The sequence below is a fragment of the Salmo trutta genome, chromosome 14, assembly GCF_901001165.1.
Source record: "Salmo trutta chromosome 14, fSalTru1.1, whole genome shotgun sequence".
NCBI classification, from domain to species: domain Eukaryota; kingdom Metazoa; phylum Chordata; class Actinopteri; order Salmoniformes; family Salmonidae; genus Salmo; species Salmo trutta.
The window spans coordinates 20,422,151-20,439,227 of NC_042970.1; the positions used below are offsets into that span (position 1 = coordinate 20,422,151).

Genomic DNA, 17,077 nt, shown 5'->3' on the forward strand with positions numbered 1-17,077 from the left:
TCGTGGAGCTGAGTTTAGTCGGCTAGTCCAGATATTACTGACACAAGCCACATTAATACCCGTCAACTCCCCTTTTTATACAACAATACCATGTCATAAATGGAATCATATAGAAAATTTAAAAAAGTGTTCATGTTAACAATTCCTGTCAACATAGAAGTAAATAATGATCATAATAAGGAGTTTCTGGGTATTGATACATTTGCTGACAATTTCTAGTTGGGACTGACTATAGTGAGTCTACCCTAACAGACAAATTAGATCTCTTGGTATAGCAGGAAAAGGAGGTGTGTCTTTCAAAAAAGTTCTCCCCAACCCCTCCCATCTCTCCCTTTCTAACCTTAATCTCAGTCATTTTCGAGGGGTTCTAGAACTCAGTTAGTCTTCTGGAGATTTTCCCACACATACACAGATACAAACCTCAGGCTGTATGATCTCTTAATCTCTCACCTAGCTGGGTATCCTTCTACTGTGGCCGTACTTTACTCACCTTTGACATCCACTCCTCACAGGGACCTCAGGTAGGTGCAGCATTTCTGTCACATTACAGTGCCACTGTACACACTATCAGCCTGTGAGTGACAGTGGAAGTGTAATGGTGTGAAGCTGGAATCTGTGGAAGTTAGCATTCTGCATTACTCCAGATCATTCGTTGTTTGATTGGCTGCAACACTATGAGAGATCAAAGTGATAAGTGGCAATGGCTTCTTTAGATAAAGTTCTTAAACTTTTTCAATAGTTACATTTTGGTAACCCTAGCTACAACTGTAACACTACAGTTACAGTAAAGGAGGGCATGGTTGAATTATTTATATCCAGACAAGTGTACACTTATCAACATGGGTCTTAATTGCTCATCATGTCTTTATTGCTAGTATGTTACTTCTCTTCATCTAGTTGGATGAATAATTTGAGTTGAATCTTAATTTAACATAAAGCATTTTCATTATATTAATTAACATTTGAATTGTAACTATTTCACAAAAATGTTGACATCTATTTATTTTTGCCATAACGGCTGGTATACAATGAGAGTAAAACTACTATACCATTGGAAATTTACAGTGTCATTTCACTATTTTCCTATTGTGATTATTTGGGCAAATTGTTTTGTTGTTGTTATTGCAGTGATAGCATTGATTTATTATGCACACTTTTTTTATTAAGAGAAGTTCCATAACAGTGGTTTTCTATGGTCCACTGGCTGTTAGTCAGCAGTAATTGTGTTACAATAGATTTCAACTAATCAGATGAGATTAGTTGATTCCGTCATATCACTGGTGCTAGGTATATTAAGTAGGACAATAATGTACTCTATCTGATTTTCTCAGACTCTATCAGACCCTATTAGGCTCCTCTTTTCCCTTATCACAAGTGAATAAAGGTATGATGCAACATTGTGTCTACTACTAACTACTGTACACCCTGCACTGTGTGATACAGAGCAGACCATACTTCCGTTGTTTCCAGAGATGAATTCTTTGTTTTGGCTAGAAGAACTCTCTGTTACATTATACCATCAATTCCATTGAATGTGATAAACTCACTTTATATTATACAAAATTGTCACTGAACTTTATCAAATTATATAAGCACCAGCACCATGCAGTGCTGAACATCTATAAACAGATTATTTCCATTGAATTAACTGTTTTCAATTTCATTACTACCATTTTTATTTGTTTTTTCCTTAGAAGTACTCAATGTTTTAGCCCAGGGATGTTTCTCTCATATTCTGTTTTTACAAAACGCATAATATGAATTACAATAAAGGTCATTTGTTGTAGTCAGCAAACGTTTGTTCACTGTTTGTAATTGCAGATAGGCTTATTAATTATTTGGGTCTACTTTCAGCCACAGGCAAATGAGGATTCTTGAAAGGGAAGTTAGAAAAGAACTGCTGCTGTCGAGGGACCATCATGTCTTGAAGTTACATGGGTTTCTTTAAAATGGCATCCACACAAACAACATTATTTGTAAACACTTGAATGTAAATCACATCGGCCTACTGAGATGCTGGTCCTGTCTGGTTGTTGCTATAGGTCAAATCAGGTCCCAACTAAATCTATTCCCTGGGACTCCCAAAGAATGGCAGATTTCTCCAAATCCTTTCTGTTGTTTCAGAGTCAGTGGTTATCTCTGTAAAAATGGAGGATTCCACTGAACAGTCTCACTGGGTGTCTCCGGCTCTGCTCAGCTCTGATCCCCTGGCCAGCTTCTCCTCAGAGCCTGGCTTACTACCTCCAGGAGAGGAGGGAGAGCCCTTCTTCTCCAACCATGAGACTGATTTCTCCAGCCTGCCCTCCTACTTGTCCAACCCCAGCCACAGCAGAGCTCCATCAGCCTACAGACACAGCTCAGGTCAGCAGTGTGGAACCTAACATAACTTTAAAACATTTATGTTGACCTTTCAGAGTTTAAATTAACATTGAATATAAAAGTATTTGAAAAATGTGTAATGAGGGACTCCCCTGACAACTATGCCCTTCTATTGTATCTCTCTCATACAGTTCGCCAAGTGTACTCCTCGCCCTCTCTCCCAGGCAACCTCCAATGGCTGGAAGGGCCTGGAAGCCACTCCCTGAGCTCTCCTTACAACCCATCAACCTCTACTTGGACCAGCAACCCTTTCACCAAGACTTCACTGCACCCACACACCCCAACCTCCCTTTATGCCTCCAGTGCCACATCCTCGTTTTCCTGCAGAAATGGGTACTCCTCTCCAGGCAGGGATGGCAAAGAAAGTCCCAGGCTTCAGGAGGCCTTGAAGGCCGAGCGCTTGAGTCCTTTAGGGGGAGGTGGTGGAAGCAGTTTTCTGAATCTGACTTCAGCTGCTGGGGGTGTTTACACACCATCTCTCCACTCCCACTCGCAGATGATGGGCCCCTACAGCTCGTACATAACCTCTCCACAGGACTACGGCACAGCAGGCCTCTACTCTCCAGGGGCATGGATTAACCCCTCCTCCTACTCCCCCAAACTACGTAATAAGATGAGGCTGTCCCCACCAGGTGAGCAAAATAGGACTCCAGAATTTCCCGATTTTTGGGGGGGTTCAGTAGAGATTACTTAATTACATACATCTTTATGTGCACTAACTAATATCGTAGGCTAATTATTTGGGGTTCAATACCTGAGGAAGTGGAAACTCAAAACACATTAACTAGATCGCTAACTCTAAATATAATACCCACTGCTAGTAGCCATGTATTCATCCAACAGTAAATGTAATGTCCTAAAAAAACTTTGCAGACTACTACCTACAGTAGGGCTGTGACGGTCATTACATTTTGTCAGCCGGTGACTGTCAAGAAAATAACTGCCGGTCTCATGGTAATTGACACTGAATTAACATAAACACGTTTAGCATCTCCTGGCTTCCATGTATAGCCTACAATTCACTGATGCAGACATTTTGAACATCTACATTTTAAAAAGTCTAATAAATCCATTTAATATAGCCGACACCATCCCAATGAATCCATTATTTATTTTAGACAGGTTTAAAGAAACATGATATGAAGAAAATGTACTCTATTTCAGAAAAAAAGAATAGCATTCTCTGAGTTGTCTTTATGTTAGGCCCTGATATGGGTAAGTTTAAAAAACAAGAAAATCATGCCATCTGGGTTGCTTAATATAAACAATTTGAAATGAGTTATACTTTTACTTTTGATACTTAAGTAAATTTAAATTCAAATACTTTTAGACTTTTACTGAAGTAGTATTTTACTGGGTGGCTTTTACTTTTACTTGAGTCATTTTCCTTTAAGGTATCTTTACTTTTACTCAAGTATGACAAGTGGGTACTTTTTCCACCACTGGCTATATGTTTTGATTTTAATACATTCTAAGGCTGCATTATTCGACTCTTATGATGATTTGAAAAAAGTTGCATGAAAGGCATGAGCTTTTCTTTGGGTTTTTTGCAGGCTGCACACACTTCATCAGTCACTCATTTACAATTTTACAAGCACTCGATAATATTCTCACCAGGCCTTGAATTTCCCATTGGCATCCCCCTTGTGTGGCCGTAATGCCCCCTAAACAATCCATGCCTTTTGCGGCCAAAGTGGCCGTTGTGCCATTGGGCTGAATATAATACACAGAACAAAAGTATAAATGCAACATGTAAGGTGTTGGTCCCATGTTTCATGAGTTGAAATAAAACATCCCAGAAATGTTCCATATGCACAAAAAGCTTATATCTCTCAAATTTTGTACACAAATTTGTTTTCATCCCTGTTAGTGAGCATTTCTCCTTTACCAAGATAATCCATTCACTTGACGGGTGTGGCATATCAAGAAGCTCATTAAACAGTATGATCATTACATGGGTGCACCTTGTGCTGGGGACAATAAAAGTGAATGTGAAAATGTGCAGTTTTGTCACACAACACAATGCCACAGATGTCTCAAGTTTTGAGAGAGCGTGAAATTGGCATGCTGACTGCAGGAATGTGCACATGAGCTGTTGCCAGTTAATTTCTCTACCATAAGCCGCCCCTAACATCGTTTTAGAAAATTTGATAGTACGTCCAACCGGCCTCACAACCGCAGAGCCACGTGTAACCACGCCAGCCTAGGACAGATGGCAGATGGCAGACGTTGTGTGGAACAGCAGTTTGCTGATGTCAACGTTGTGAACAGAGTGCCCCATGGTGGCAGTGGGGTTATGGTATGGGCCGGAGTAAGCTACGAACAACGAACACGATTGCATTTTATCGATGGCAATTTGAATGCACAGAGATACCATGGCGAGATCATGAGGCCCATTGTCGTGCCATTCATCCGGTGCCATCACCTCATGTTTTAGCATAATAATGCACGGCCCCATGTCACAAGGATCTGTACACAGATCCTGTAAGCTGATCATTTCCCAGTTCTTCCATGGCCTGCACACGCATCAGACATGTCACCCATTGAGCATGTTTGGGATGCTCTGGATCAACGTGTACGACAGTGTGATCCAGTTCCCATCAATATCCAGCAACTTCGCACAGCCATTGAAGAGGAACTGGGACAACATTCCACAGGCCACAATCAACAGCCTGATCAACTTTTTTTCGAAGGAGATGTGTTGCGCTGCATGAGGCAAATGGTGGTCACACCAGATACTGACTGGTTTTCTGATCCACGACCCTACCTATTTTTAAGGCATCTGTGACCAGCAGATGGATATCTGTATTTCCAGTCATGTGAAATCCATAGAGTAGGGCCTAATGAATGTATTTAAATTGACTGATTTCCTTATATGAACTGTAACTCAGTAAAATCTTTTAAAAAGTCGCTTGTTGTGTCTATATTTTTGTTCAGTGTAATTATAATTCCCTTCTCCCGGCTGCTGTGCTCCAAAGCACTCTCACTCACATGGCTCTCTCAGATGTCTCAATTCTTATTAGCTAATGCCCGTCACGTGATCAGGTCCTTGTCACAGCTAAGAAGTAAGCTACAAGTGAAGACAGGCACATCGGGGATGCAATTGCACATGTCCCTTATCAAATTCTGAGGCGCATATTGAAGATGTTAGAAGAACTGTCCAAATTTAGCCAATAAGATGAGCAGGCAAAAGCATTAGCCTATGTCAATCTACTATCCCCCATCGTACAGAAGTTGACCTATTCTATTGGTCAACTTGTCCTTCTGTGCAATAAATAGATATTCCAAACATACTCTGGGACAGTTGTGGGATGCGATAGATCCCAAATTAATACAACCACTCGCATAAAAAACGTTTTAAAAGAAATGAGGCTGATGCAACAGATCAGAAAATTTTGCTTACAATGTTGATACATTTCTTCATATTATAAGTGTAGCAATGCGCACACGGCAGTAGGCTAGAAGTGCAATTTTTCCAAAATGCAATCAATTAGCAGAAAATGATTTTCCCTAAATTTGAAACTCGTGCTGCCTATGTATTTCTGTTTGGCTCTACACCCGTTGTAAAGCAAATTAATGTGCTTAATTTTATTAAGAAGTTATTTGGCCACTTTAGTTGTGATACAAACATTATCAAAACATATAGGCCTATGGGCTAGGCTGAATGAGGTGTGCGACTATGATTTGAGAAAGTTGCAAAATATGTGTGAAATTAGTTTTGATTTAGAATGGACCATTAACATGTCTGTCTCGGACAGAGCATGAGGGGAAAAAAGACATGTCATCTATGCACCTAAATAGAGAATGGAGGACGCTTTTCCTTTTGTTCATTTTCATGCCAGCCTGGTAGGCTATACTTCTATTGTAAAGTGAAGCATTGTGCTTAATATTAGGAAAGTTGATCTGTGACCTGGCCAAGATAAAGCAAAGCAGTGCGACTAAAACAACAGCACAGAGTTACACATGGGATAAACATACGTACAGTCAATAACAAAATAAAAAAATCTAATTACAGTGTGTGCAAATGTAGTAAGAGTGATAGATGTGCAGATGATGATGTGCAAGTAGAGATACTGGGGTGCAAAAGAGCAACAAATAAAAAAATAACAATATGGGGAGGAGGTAGTTGGGTGTGCTATTTACAGATGGGCTGTGTACAGGTACAGTAAGCTGCTCTGACAGCTGATGCTTAAGGTTAGAGAGGGAGATATAAGTCTCCAGCTTCAGTGATTTTTGCAATTCGTACCAGTCATTGGCAGCAGAGAACTGGAAGGAAAGGAGGCCAAAGAACGTGTTGGCTTTGGGGATGACCAGTGAAATATACCTGCTGGAGTACATGCTACGGGTGGGTGTTGCTATGGTGACCAGTGAGCTGAGATAAGGCGGGGCTTTACCTAGCAAATACTTATAGATGACCTGGAGCCAGCGGGTTTGGCGACGAGTATGAAGCAAGGGCCAGCAAACGAGAGTATACAGGTCTCAGTGGTGGGTAGTATATGGGGCTTTGGTGACAAAACGGATGGCACTGTGATAGATTACATCCAATTTGCTGATAGAGTGTTGGAGGCTATTTTGCAAATGATCGCCGAAGTCAAGGATCGGTAGGATAGTCAGTTTTACAAGGGTATGTTTGGCAGCATGAGTGAAGGAGGCTTTGTTGTGAAATAGGAAGCCGATTCTATATTTAGTTTTGGATTGGAGATGCTTAATGTGAGTCTGGAAGGAGAGTTTACAGTCTAACCAGACACCTAGGTATTTGCAGTTGTCCACATATAAGTCAGAACCGTCCAGAGTAGTGATGCTAGTCGGGCGGGCGGGTGCGGGCAGCAATCGGTTAAAGAGCATGCATTTAGTTTTACTAGCATTTAAAAGCAGTTGGAGGCCACAGAAAGAGTGTTGTATGGCAATGAAGCTCGTTTGGAGGTTTGTTAACACAGTGTCCAAAGAAGGGCCAGATGTATACAGAATAGTGTCGTCTGCTTAGAGGTGGATCAGAGTATCACCAGCAGCAAGAGCGACATCATTGATATATACAGAGAAAAGAGTCGGCCCGAGGTTTGAACCCTGTGGCACCCCCATAGAGACTGCCAGAGGTCCGGACAACAGGCCCTCCAATTTGACATACTGGACTCTATTTGAGAAGTAGTTGGTGAACCAGGTGAGGCAGTCATTTGAGAAACCAAGGCTATTGAGTCTGCCGATAAGAATGCGGTGATTGACCAAGTCGAAAGCCTTGGCCAGGTCGATGAAGATGGCTGCACAGTACAGTACTGTCTTTTATCGATGGCATTTATGATATCGTTTAGGACCTTGAGCGCGGCTGAGGTGCACCCATGACCAGCTCAGAAACCAGATTGCATAGTGGAGAAGGTACGGGGGGTTTCGAAATGGTCCGTGATGTGTTTGAAATTATCGATTATCGGAGATTTATCAGTGGTGACAGTGTTTCCTATCCTCAGTGCAATGGGCAGCTGGGAGGAGGTGCTCTTCTTCTCCATGGACTTTACAGTGTCCCAAAACTTTTTGGAATTAGTGCTAAAGGATGCAAAGCTAGCCTTAGCTTTCCTAACTGACTGTGCATATTGGTTCCTGACGTCACTGAAAAGTTACATATCGCGGGGGATATTCGATACTAATGCAGAATGCCACAGGATGTTTTTGTGCTGGTCAAGGGCAGTCAAGTCTGGTGTGATGCAAGGGCTATATCTGTTCTTAGTTCTACATTTTTGAATGGGGCATGCTTATTTAAGATGGTGAGGAAAGCACTTTTAAAGAACAACCAGGCATCCTCTACTGACGGGATGAGGTCAATATCCTTCCAGGATACCAGGGCCAGGTCGATTAGAAAGTCCTGCTCGCTGAAGTGTTTTAGGGAGCGTTTGACAGTGATGAGGGGTGGTCATTTGACCACGGACCCATTATGGACGCAGGCAATGAGGCAGTGATTGCTAAGATCCTGGTTGAAGACAGCAGAGGTGAATTTAGAGGGCAAGTTGGTCAGGATGATATCGGTGAGGGTGCCCATGGTTACGGATTTAGGGTTGTACCTGGTAGGTTCCTTGATAATTTGTGTGAGATTGAGGGCATCTAGCTTAGATTGTAGGACAGCCAGGGTGTTAAGCATATCCCAGTTTAGGTCACCTAACAGTACGAACTCTGAAGATAAATGGGGGGCAATCAATTCACATATGGTGTCCAAGGCACAGCTGGGGGCTGAGGGGGGTCTATAACAAGCGGCAACGGTGAGAGATGTATTTCTAAATCAAATAAAATCAAATGTATTTGTCACATACACATGGTTAGCAGGTGTTAATGCAAGTGTAGTGAAATGCTTGTGTTTCTAGTTCCGACTATGCAGTAATATCTAACAACTAATATAACCTAACAATTTCACAACTACCTTATACACACAAGTGTAAAGGAATGAATACGAATATGTACATACCAATATTTAAATGAGTGATGGCCGAACGGCATTGGCAAGATGCAGTAGATGGTATAGAGTACAGTATATACATATGATATGAGAAATATACGGTATGAAAACATATAAAGCGGCATTGTTTAAAGTGGCTAGTGATACATTACATCAAGATGGCAAGATGCAGTAGATGGTATAGCGTACAGTATATACATAAGAGATGAGTAATGTAGGGTAAGTAAACATTCTATAATATAATGTGGCTAGTGATAAATTGATTACATCAGTTTAACCATTATTAAAGTGGCTGTTGTTGAGTCAGTGTGTTGGCAGCAACCACTCAATGTTAGTGATGGCTGTTTAACAGTCTGATGGCCTTGAGATAGAAGCTGTTTTTCAGTCTCTCGGTCCCCGCTTTGATGCACCTATACTGACCTCGCCTTCTGGATGATAGCGGGGTGAACAGGCAGTGGCTCGGGTGGTTGTTGTCCTTGATGATCTTTTTGGCCTTCCTGTGACATCGGGTGGTGTCGGTGTCCTGGAGGGCAGGTAGTTTGCACCCGGTGATGCGTTGTGCAGACCTCACTACCCTCTGGAGAGCCTTCCGGTTATGGGCGGAGCAGCTGCCGTACCAGGCAGTGATACAGCCCGACAGGATGCTCTCGATTGTGCATCTGTAAAACTTTGTGAGTGTTTTTGGTGACAAGCCGAATTTCTTCAGCCTCCTGAGGTTGAAGAGGCGCTGCTGTGCCTTCTTCACCACGCTGTCTGTGTGGGTGGACCATTTCAGTTTTTCCGTGATGTGTACGCCGAGGAACTTAAAACTCCCCACCCTCTCCACTACTGTCCCGTCAATGTAGATAGGGGGCTGCTCCCTCTGCTGTTTCCTGAAGTCCACAATCATCTCCTTTGTTTTGTTGACATTGAGTGTGAGGTTATTTTTCTGACACCACACTCCGAGGGCCCTCACCTCCTCCCTGTAGGCTGTCACTACCACTGTAGTGTCGTCTGCAAACTTGATGATTGAGTTGGAGGCGTGCATGGCCACGCAGTCATTTGGTACAGGAGAGGGCTGAGAACGCACCCTTGTGGGGACCCAGTGTTGAGGATCAGCGGGGTGGAGATGTTGTTACCTACCCTCACCACCTGGGGGCGGCCCGTCAGGAAGTCCAGGACCCAGTTGCACAGGGCGGGGTTGAGCCCCAGGGTCTCAAGACCCAGGCTTAATGACGAGTTTGGAGGGTACTATGGTGTTAAATGCTGAGCTGTAATCGATGAACAGCATTCTTACATAGGTATTCCTCTTGTCCAGATGGGTTAGGGCAGTGGGATGGCGATTGCGTCGTCTGTGGACCTATTGGGGCGGTATGCAAATAGGAGTGGGTCTAGGGTGTCAGGTAGGGTGGAGGTGATATGGTCCTTGACTAGTCTCTCAAAGCACTTCATGATGACGGAAGTGAGTGCTACAGGGCGGAAGTCATTTAGCTCAGTTACCTTAGCTTTCTTGGGAACAGGAACAATGGTGGCCCTCTTGAAGCATGTGGGGACAGCAGACTGGGATAAGGATTGATTGAATATGTCTGTAAACACACCAGCCAGCTGGTCTGTGAATGCTCTGAGGACGCGACCGGGGATGCCGTCTGGGCCTGCAGCCTTGCGAGGGTTAACACGTTTAAATGTTTTACTCACGTTGGCTACAGTGAAGGAGAGCCTGCAGGTTTTGGTAGCAGGCCGTGTCAGTGGCACTGTATTGGCCTCAAAGCGAGCAAAAAAGTTGTTTAGTCTGTCTGGGAGCAAGGCATCATGATCCGCGACGGGGCTGGTTTTTCTTTTGTAGTCCGTGATTGACTGTAGACCCTGCCACATACCTCTCGTGTCTGAGCCGTTGAATTGCGACTCCACTTTGTCTCTGTACTGACGCTTAGCTTGTTTGATTGCCTTGCGGAGGGAATAGCTACACTGTTTCTATTCGGTCATGTTTCCAGTCACCTTGCCCTGATTAAAAGCAGTGGTTCGCACGTTCAGTTTTGCGCGAATTCTGCCATATATCCACGGTTTCTGGTTGGGGAATGTTTTAATAGATGCTGTGGGTACAGCATCACCGATGCATTTGTTAATAAACTCGCACACCAAATCAGCGTATTTGTCAATGTTGTTGTTCGCCGCAATGCGGAACATATCCCAGTCCACGTGATCGAAGCAATCTTGAAGCGTGGAATCCGATTGGTTGGACCAGCGTTGAACAGATCTGTGGGCGGGAGCTTCCTGTTTTAGTTTCTGTCTATAGGCTGAGAGCAACAAAATGGAGTCGTGGTCAGCTTTTCCGAAGGGAGGGTGGGGGAGGGCCTTATATGCGTCGCAGAAGTTAGATTAACAGTGGTCTAGGGTTTTGCCAGCCCTGGTAGCACAATTGATATGCTGATAGAATTTGGGGAGCCTTGTTTTCAGATTAGCCTTGTTAAAATCCCTGGCTACAATAAATGCAGCCTCAGGATATGTGGTTTCCAGTTTACATGAAGTCCAATGAAGTTCTTTCAGGGCCGTCGATGTGTCTGCTTGGGGTGGAATATACACAACTGTGATTATGATCGAAGAGAATTCTCTTGGTAGATAATGCGGTCGGCATTTGATTGTGAGGAATTCTAAGTCAGGTGAACAAAAGGACTTGAGTTCCTGTATGTTATTATGATCACACCACATCTCGTTAATCGTAAGGCATACACACCCGCCCTTCTTCTTACCAGAGAGATGCTTGTTTCTGTCGGTGCAATGCGTGAAGAAACCAGGTGGCTGTACCGACTCAGATAGCGTGTCTCAAGTGAGCCATGTTTCCATGAAACAAAGAAAGTTACAGTCTCGGATGTCTCTCTGGAATGCTACCCTTGCTCGGATTTCGTCTACCTTATTGTCAAGAGACTGGACATTGGCGAGTAGTATGCTCGGGAGCGGTGCGCAATGTGCCCGTCTACGGAGCCTGACCAGAAGACCGCTCCGTCTGCCCCTTCTTCTACGGCGTCGTTGTTTTGGGTCACCGTCTGGGATCCGATCCATTGTCCTGGGTGGTAGGCCAAACAAAGGATCCGCTTCGGGAAAGTCGTATTCCTGGTAGTAATGTTGGTGAGTTGACATTGCTCTTATATCCAATAGTTCCTCCCGACTGTATGTAATAAAACCTAAGATTACCTCGAATTGGAAAGTTGGATTTTTAAAAGTAGAACCTCAAATTGTTTGGGCACAGACCTGGATAGTATGACAGAACTCTGCAGGCTATCTACGCAGTAGATTGAAACTCTGCCACCTTTGGCAGTTCTATCTTGCCGGATAATGTTGTAGTTGGGGATGGAAATTTCAGAATTTTTGGTGGCCTTCCTAAGCCAGGATTCAGACATGACTAGGACATCAAGGTTGGCTGAGTGTGCTAAAGCAGTGAATAAAACACATTTAGGGGGTTCTGATGTTAACATGCATGAAACCAAGTCTTTTACGGTTACAGAAGTCAACAAATGAGAACACCTGGGAAATAGGTGTGGTGCTGGGGGCTGCAGGGCCTGGGTTAATCTCTACATCACCAGAGGAACAGAGGAGGAGTAGGATAAGGGTACAGCTAAAGGCTATAAGAACTGGTAGTCTAGTGCGTTGGGAACAGAGAATAAAAGACGTACTGATGGATCGTGATGGATCGGCGGGGCTCCGTGTTGGCAATAAAGCGTCCAGGCCAATTGGCAAAAGAGGTTTTGTAGCCCAAGAATTAGCTGGTAGACCTCTTCGGCTAGCTGGGAGATGGGCCTAGCTCGAAGCTAGCTCAAGGCTAACTGGTGCTTGCTTCGGGACAAAGGTGTTAGCCAGCAGTAGCCATGTGCTCTTTTTACGTTTATAGGAGCTCTTTCCGTTTTTTACTATCCATGATCTTAGCTGTCTAACTGATGACACTAGAATCGGGGGAGTCAGAACAGGTCTCTGCTGATGTCGCATTTGACTTTGAATGTGAGTTTGCATGACCTCAGCTCTGCCTATCACAAAACTGTCCGTTGCACACTAATCAGCCAAAGGCTCATTATATACTAAACAAAAATATAAAGCAACATGGAACAATTTCAACGATTTTACTGAGTTACAGTTCATATAAGGAAATCAGTCAATTGATATAAATTCAATAGGCGCTGATCTATGGATTTCACTTGACTGGGCAGGGGCGCAGCCATGGCTGGCCATGGGAGGACATAGGCCCATCCACTTGCGAGCCAGGCCCACCCACTAGGGAACCAGGCCCAGCCAATCAGAATGAGTTTTTCCTCACAAAAGGGCTTAATTTTAGACAGAAATACTCCTCAGGCCTCCTGAGTGGTGCAGTGGTCTAAGGCACTGCATCGCAGTGCTAGCTGTGCCACTGAAGATTCTTGGTTTGAGTCCAGGCTCTATCGCAGCCGGTCGCGACCGGCACATTGGTGCGGCTGGCTTCCGGATTAAGTGGGCATTGTGTCAAGAAGCAGACGGCTTGGTTGGGTTGTGTTTCGGAGGATGCACGGCTCTCGATCTTCGCCTCTCCATACGGGAGTTGCAGCGATGAGACAAGACTGTCACTACCAATTGGATACCATGAAATTGGGGAGAAAAGGGGTTTAACATTTTTACAAATTTAAATAAAAAATAAATAAAATAAATACTTCGCCGTTTCAACGGCTGTCCGGGTGGCTGGTCTTAAACTATCCTGTAGGTGAAGAAGCCGGATGTGGAGGTCCTGGGCTGGTGTGGTTACACGTGGGCTCGGTTGTGAGGCCGGTTGGACGTACTGCCAAATTCTCTAAAACGACATTGGAGGCGGTTTATGGTAGAGAAATTAATATTCAACTATCTGGCACCAGCTCTGGGGGACATTCCTGCAGTCAGCATGCCAATCGCATGCTCCCTCAAACCTAGAGACATTTGTGGCATTGTGTTGTGTGACAAAATTGCACATTTTAGAGTGGCCTTTTATTGTCCCCAGCACAAGGTGCACCTGTGTAATGATCATGTTGTTTAATCAGCTTCTTGATATGCCACACCTGTCAGGTGGATGGATTATCTTGGCAAAGTAGAAATGCTCACTAACAGGGATGTGAACAAATATGTGCACCAAATTTGAGAGAAATAAGCTTTTTGTGCATATGGAACATTTCTGGGATCTTATATTTCAGCTCATGAAACATGGGACCAACACTTTACATGTTGCGTTTATATTTTTGTCCAGTTTATATTAGTATAACAGAAATTGCGCAACATGCCCATGGTCCGTCAGCCATGTTAAGTTTTTTCATTGTTTTATTTTTCGTTTATTTTTATTTTTTGTGTGTGTATTAATTCCAACCAGCCCACCCAAATAAAAAATGGTCCAGCCCAATAGGTATTTGCCAGAATTGCCAGATGGCCAATCCCCCCATGCTTTCCTCTGAACATCCTTTGGGATTTCAGATGATTCTTTGGGAACAAATGACCGGTAGGAGACTGATGTAGTGTGTTTGTGATTTGTGGCAGACGCCAGGGAGTGCGTCAACTGTGGAGCCACTAACACCCCTCTATGGCGTCGAGATGGGACAGGACACTACCTGTGTAACGCCTGTGGGCTTTATCACAAGATGAATGGCCAAAACCGTCCCCTGATCCGGCCAAAGAAAAGACTGGTATGATATGGCACAAGGATTGGATAAGCTAATCAGTTGTAAATTCTATTGTGTTGACATGCCAATCTATTGATTGAAAAATTCAAAGAATCCAAATGAACATTGGAACTCACCTTTCATCCACAGAATTGACGTACATTCCTCTCTCTCTGTTTCAGATTGTCAGTAAGCGGGCTGGGACACAATGTGCCAACTGTAACACCAGCACCACCACATTGTGGAGACGGAACGCCAGCGGTGAGCCTGTGTGTAACGCCTGTGGACTCTACTTCAAGCTGCACAACGTGAGTCAATGAACAAGATACACTGATACAGTATACTGACTGCTAGAGAGCTACTATTATCAGCTTCTAGCTAGCACCCCTTCACTGGTGAAAAAGACAAAACCTCACACAACTCCAAGCTACTGAACCCTAGTCATTGAACCGCAATAGCGGTTTGTTTTAGATCTACCTCATGTAGTATAGTAGTATCAGGGTAATAACGGAGAAAGAGAATGTACTAACTTATGTATATGAAGTAAAGGCACACTTCTCTTTTACAGGTCAACAGACCCCTTACTATGAAGAAAGACGGTATCCAAACACGAAACCGTAAAGTGTCAAACAAGAACAAGAAGGGCAAGATGAGTGCCATGTTGGAGCAATACCCTGACCTATCACAGGGTCCCACCCTCGATTACCACGGGGGCCCTTACTCCCTGGGCCCAGGGTCACTGCTCTCCTACAGCCACACCCCTCACTTCCCCCCCCCCCCTTCCGGCCTTCACCCGTCTGCCAACCTGTCCTACAACCAACACCCAAACACTGCCATGGTGCCCACTCTGGTGTGAAACAGACCTGGGCATATGCAGACCCATAAAGGCAGCAACATACAGAGCATACAGACACAAAGTAGCCTACTGAGGAAAAGCTTCTTTGTAGCAATGGATGCCCTGTACATAAATGCATTTATAGTTGCTTACCAATTTTGTGTGTGAAGTTGATCTTGTCTAAACACTGGACATAATATGGTGGCACATTTTTCAAGATCAAAAAATAAAAACTTTTACAGAATAATTTGACTGTATTTTGTTAAAAGGCATATTCTATGTTTATGAAAAGTAAAACAATAAAAGTAAAGTTTATACGTCCCACTGTGATCATTGATACGGCTAACACTGGTATGAGCTTGTAGCTGTATTTTGTAAATACGCACCGACTACAGTTGCCATATGCCTTTTCAAATATTTATGATTTTAGTAGACCAATGTGAAAGGGCATTCAAATGTGAAATTGTTTTGCATTTGCTACATTTCTATATTTGTCATTTTTTACAAGCTCCACATAAACAATAAAACATGAATGGTAATATTAAGAAAACTTCTATACTATTTCTGGTTAATTACTAAACAAATACCTGGGTTTTAGGCACAAGTTGATCGTTTTCAATGTGTAAATGGTATTTAAATGATCAGCACTGTTGCAGGTGCTGCAGTGAGTATCACTATAGTGGCATTGTACTCTCACTTGTTGAGGTATAATGGTGTCTTTGTTCAGGTTCTGTTGGGGTAAGGACTCTGACAGTGGAATTGTATTGGAAACACAAGACATGCAAATCCTCAGTTTTCCATTAAGCTGCGGGAAAGTGACAAAACATTTAACTCAAGTGAGGAACTTGTGCCAGGTTCTAAATTTAGATTGATGTGGCATTACTTACCGTTAGGTGAACAAAAAATGACACACACACACACCATGGGCACACACAGTGTTCCACAAACACCTGCATGCTCATGGTGTTTAATGCATTACACATTTTCCCTGCTGTTTGCTATGGTGCGTGAACGCAAAGGTCATGTATTAACAACAAAACATAATTTGCTTTGTAATAACTCAGAAACAAATATGATATGACGGTTTGATATTCTGATTAAAATCAGCTTACAGGCAGAATAAATATGTTCAAATCAATATCATATGATAATATATAACTGTAAGTCGTTCTGGATAAAAGCATCTGCTAAATGATTTTTTTTAATGTAAAATGTAGCATGGCTAAACTTGACAACATTCGGACTACTATATGTACAGTACATCTCAATATAATATAGAAGTTGTGACCTCGAAAGTGTTTCTTTTTCTGTTTCATGGTGGGGAGTGGGGTTGGGGTTATTCAGTACAGTGGCTGTCAGACTACTGATAACTTATCACTGAAGCCACACACTCTAAACCACCCACCTGCTGCCAAAAGCCAATCATACACACTCCCCTCCAGTTACTCACTAAGAGGCTCTGCAGTGCACATAGGTACTCAGCCCAATGCCCACACATGCTTCAACAGACTTAATCTAACAATAGACAGACTATTCAATCTAAACAGACAAATCAATCTAACAATAATGATTATCACAGTAATATTAATCCAATGATAATATCAAACTAATAAATGACAGTATGACAAGTCACTTTTTAATAAAAAAACAACATTATTTGTGGTGTCAAGCTATTCATGAGGCATGACCATAAAGAAGGCTACATTTGTGAGCAGCTCTCTAAAGAGAATCATTTTGACTTCAGTATTACTGTACATTCCTGTACATAAACTTATTTTCAAAAACACTACCACAATAATATCTTCATAA

General features: G+C 43.0%; 1 protein-coding gene across 1 annotated transcript; it reads left to right on the forward strand.

Moving 5' to 3' along the window:
* The first annotated feature begins 347 nt into the window (after nucleotides 1-347).
* LOC115207589 (endothelial transcription factor GATA-2-like) lies at nucleotides 348-15,590 on the forward strand. Its single transcript, XM_029774811.1, has 6 exons — nucleotides 348-521; nucleotides 2,125-2,361; nucleotides 2,511-3,011; nucleotides 14,312-14,457; nucleotides 14,616-14,741; nucleotides 15,002-15,590. Exons 2-6 carry the CDS (start codon nucleotides 2,148-2,150, stop codon nucleotides 15,287-15,289), a joined length of 1,275 nt encoding a protein of 424 aa, XP_029630671.1. The 5' UTR covers nucleotides 348-521; nucleotides 2,125-2,147; the 3' UTR covers nucleotides 15,290-15,590.
* Nucleotides 15,591-17,077: the final 1,487 nt, after the last annotated feature.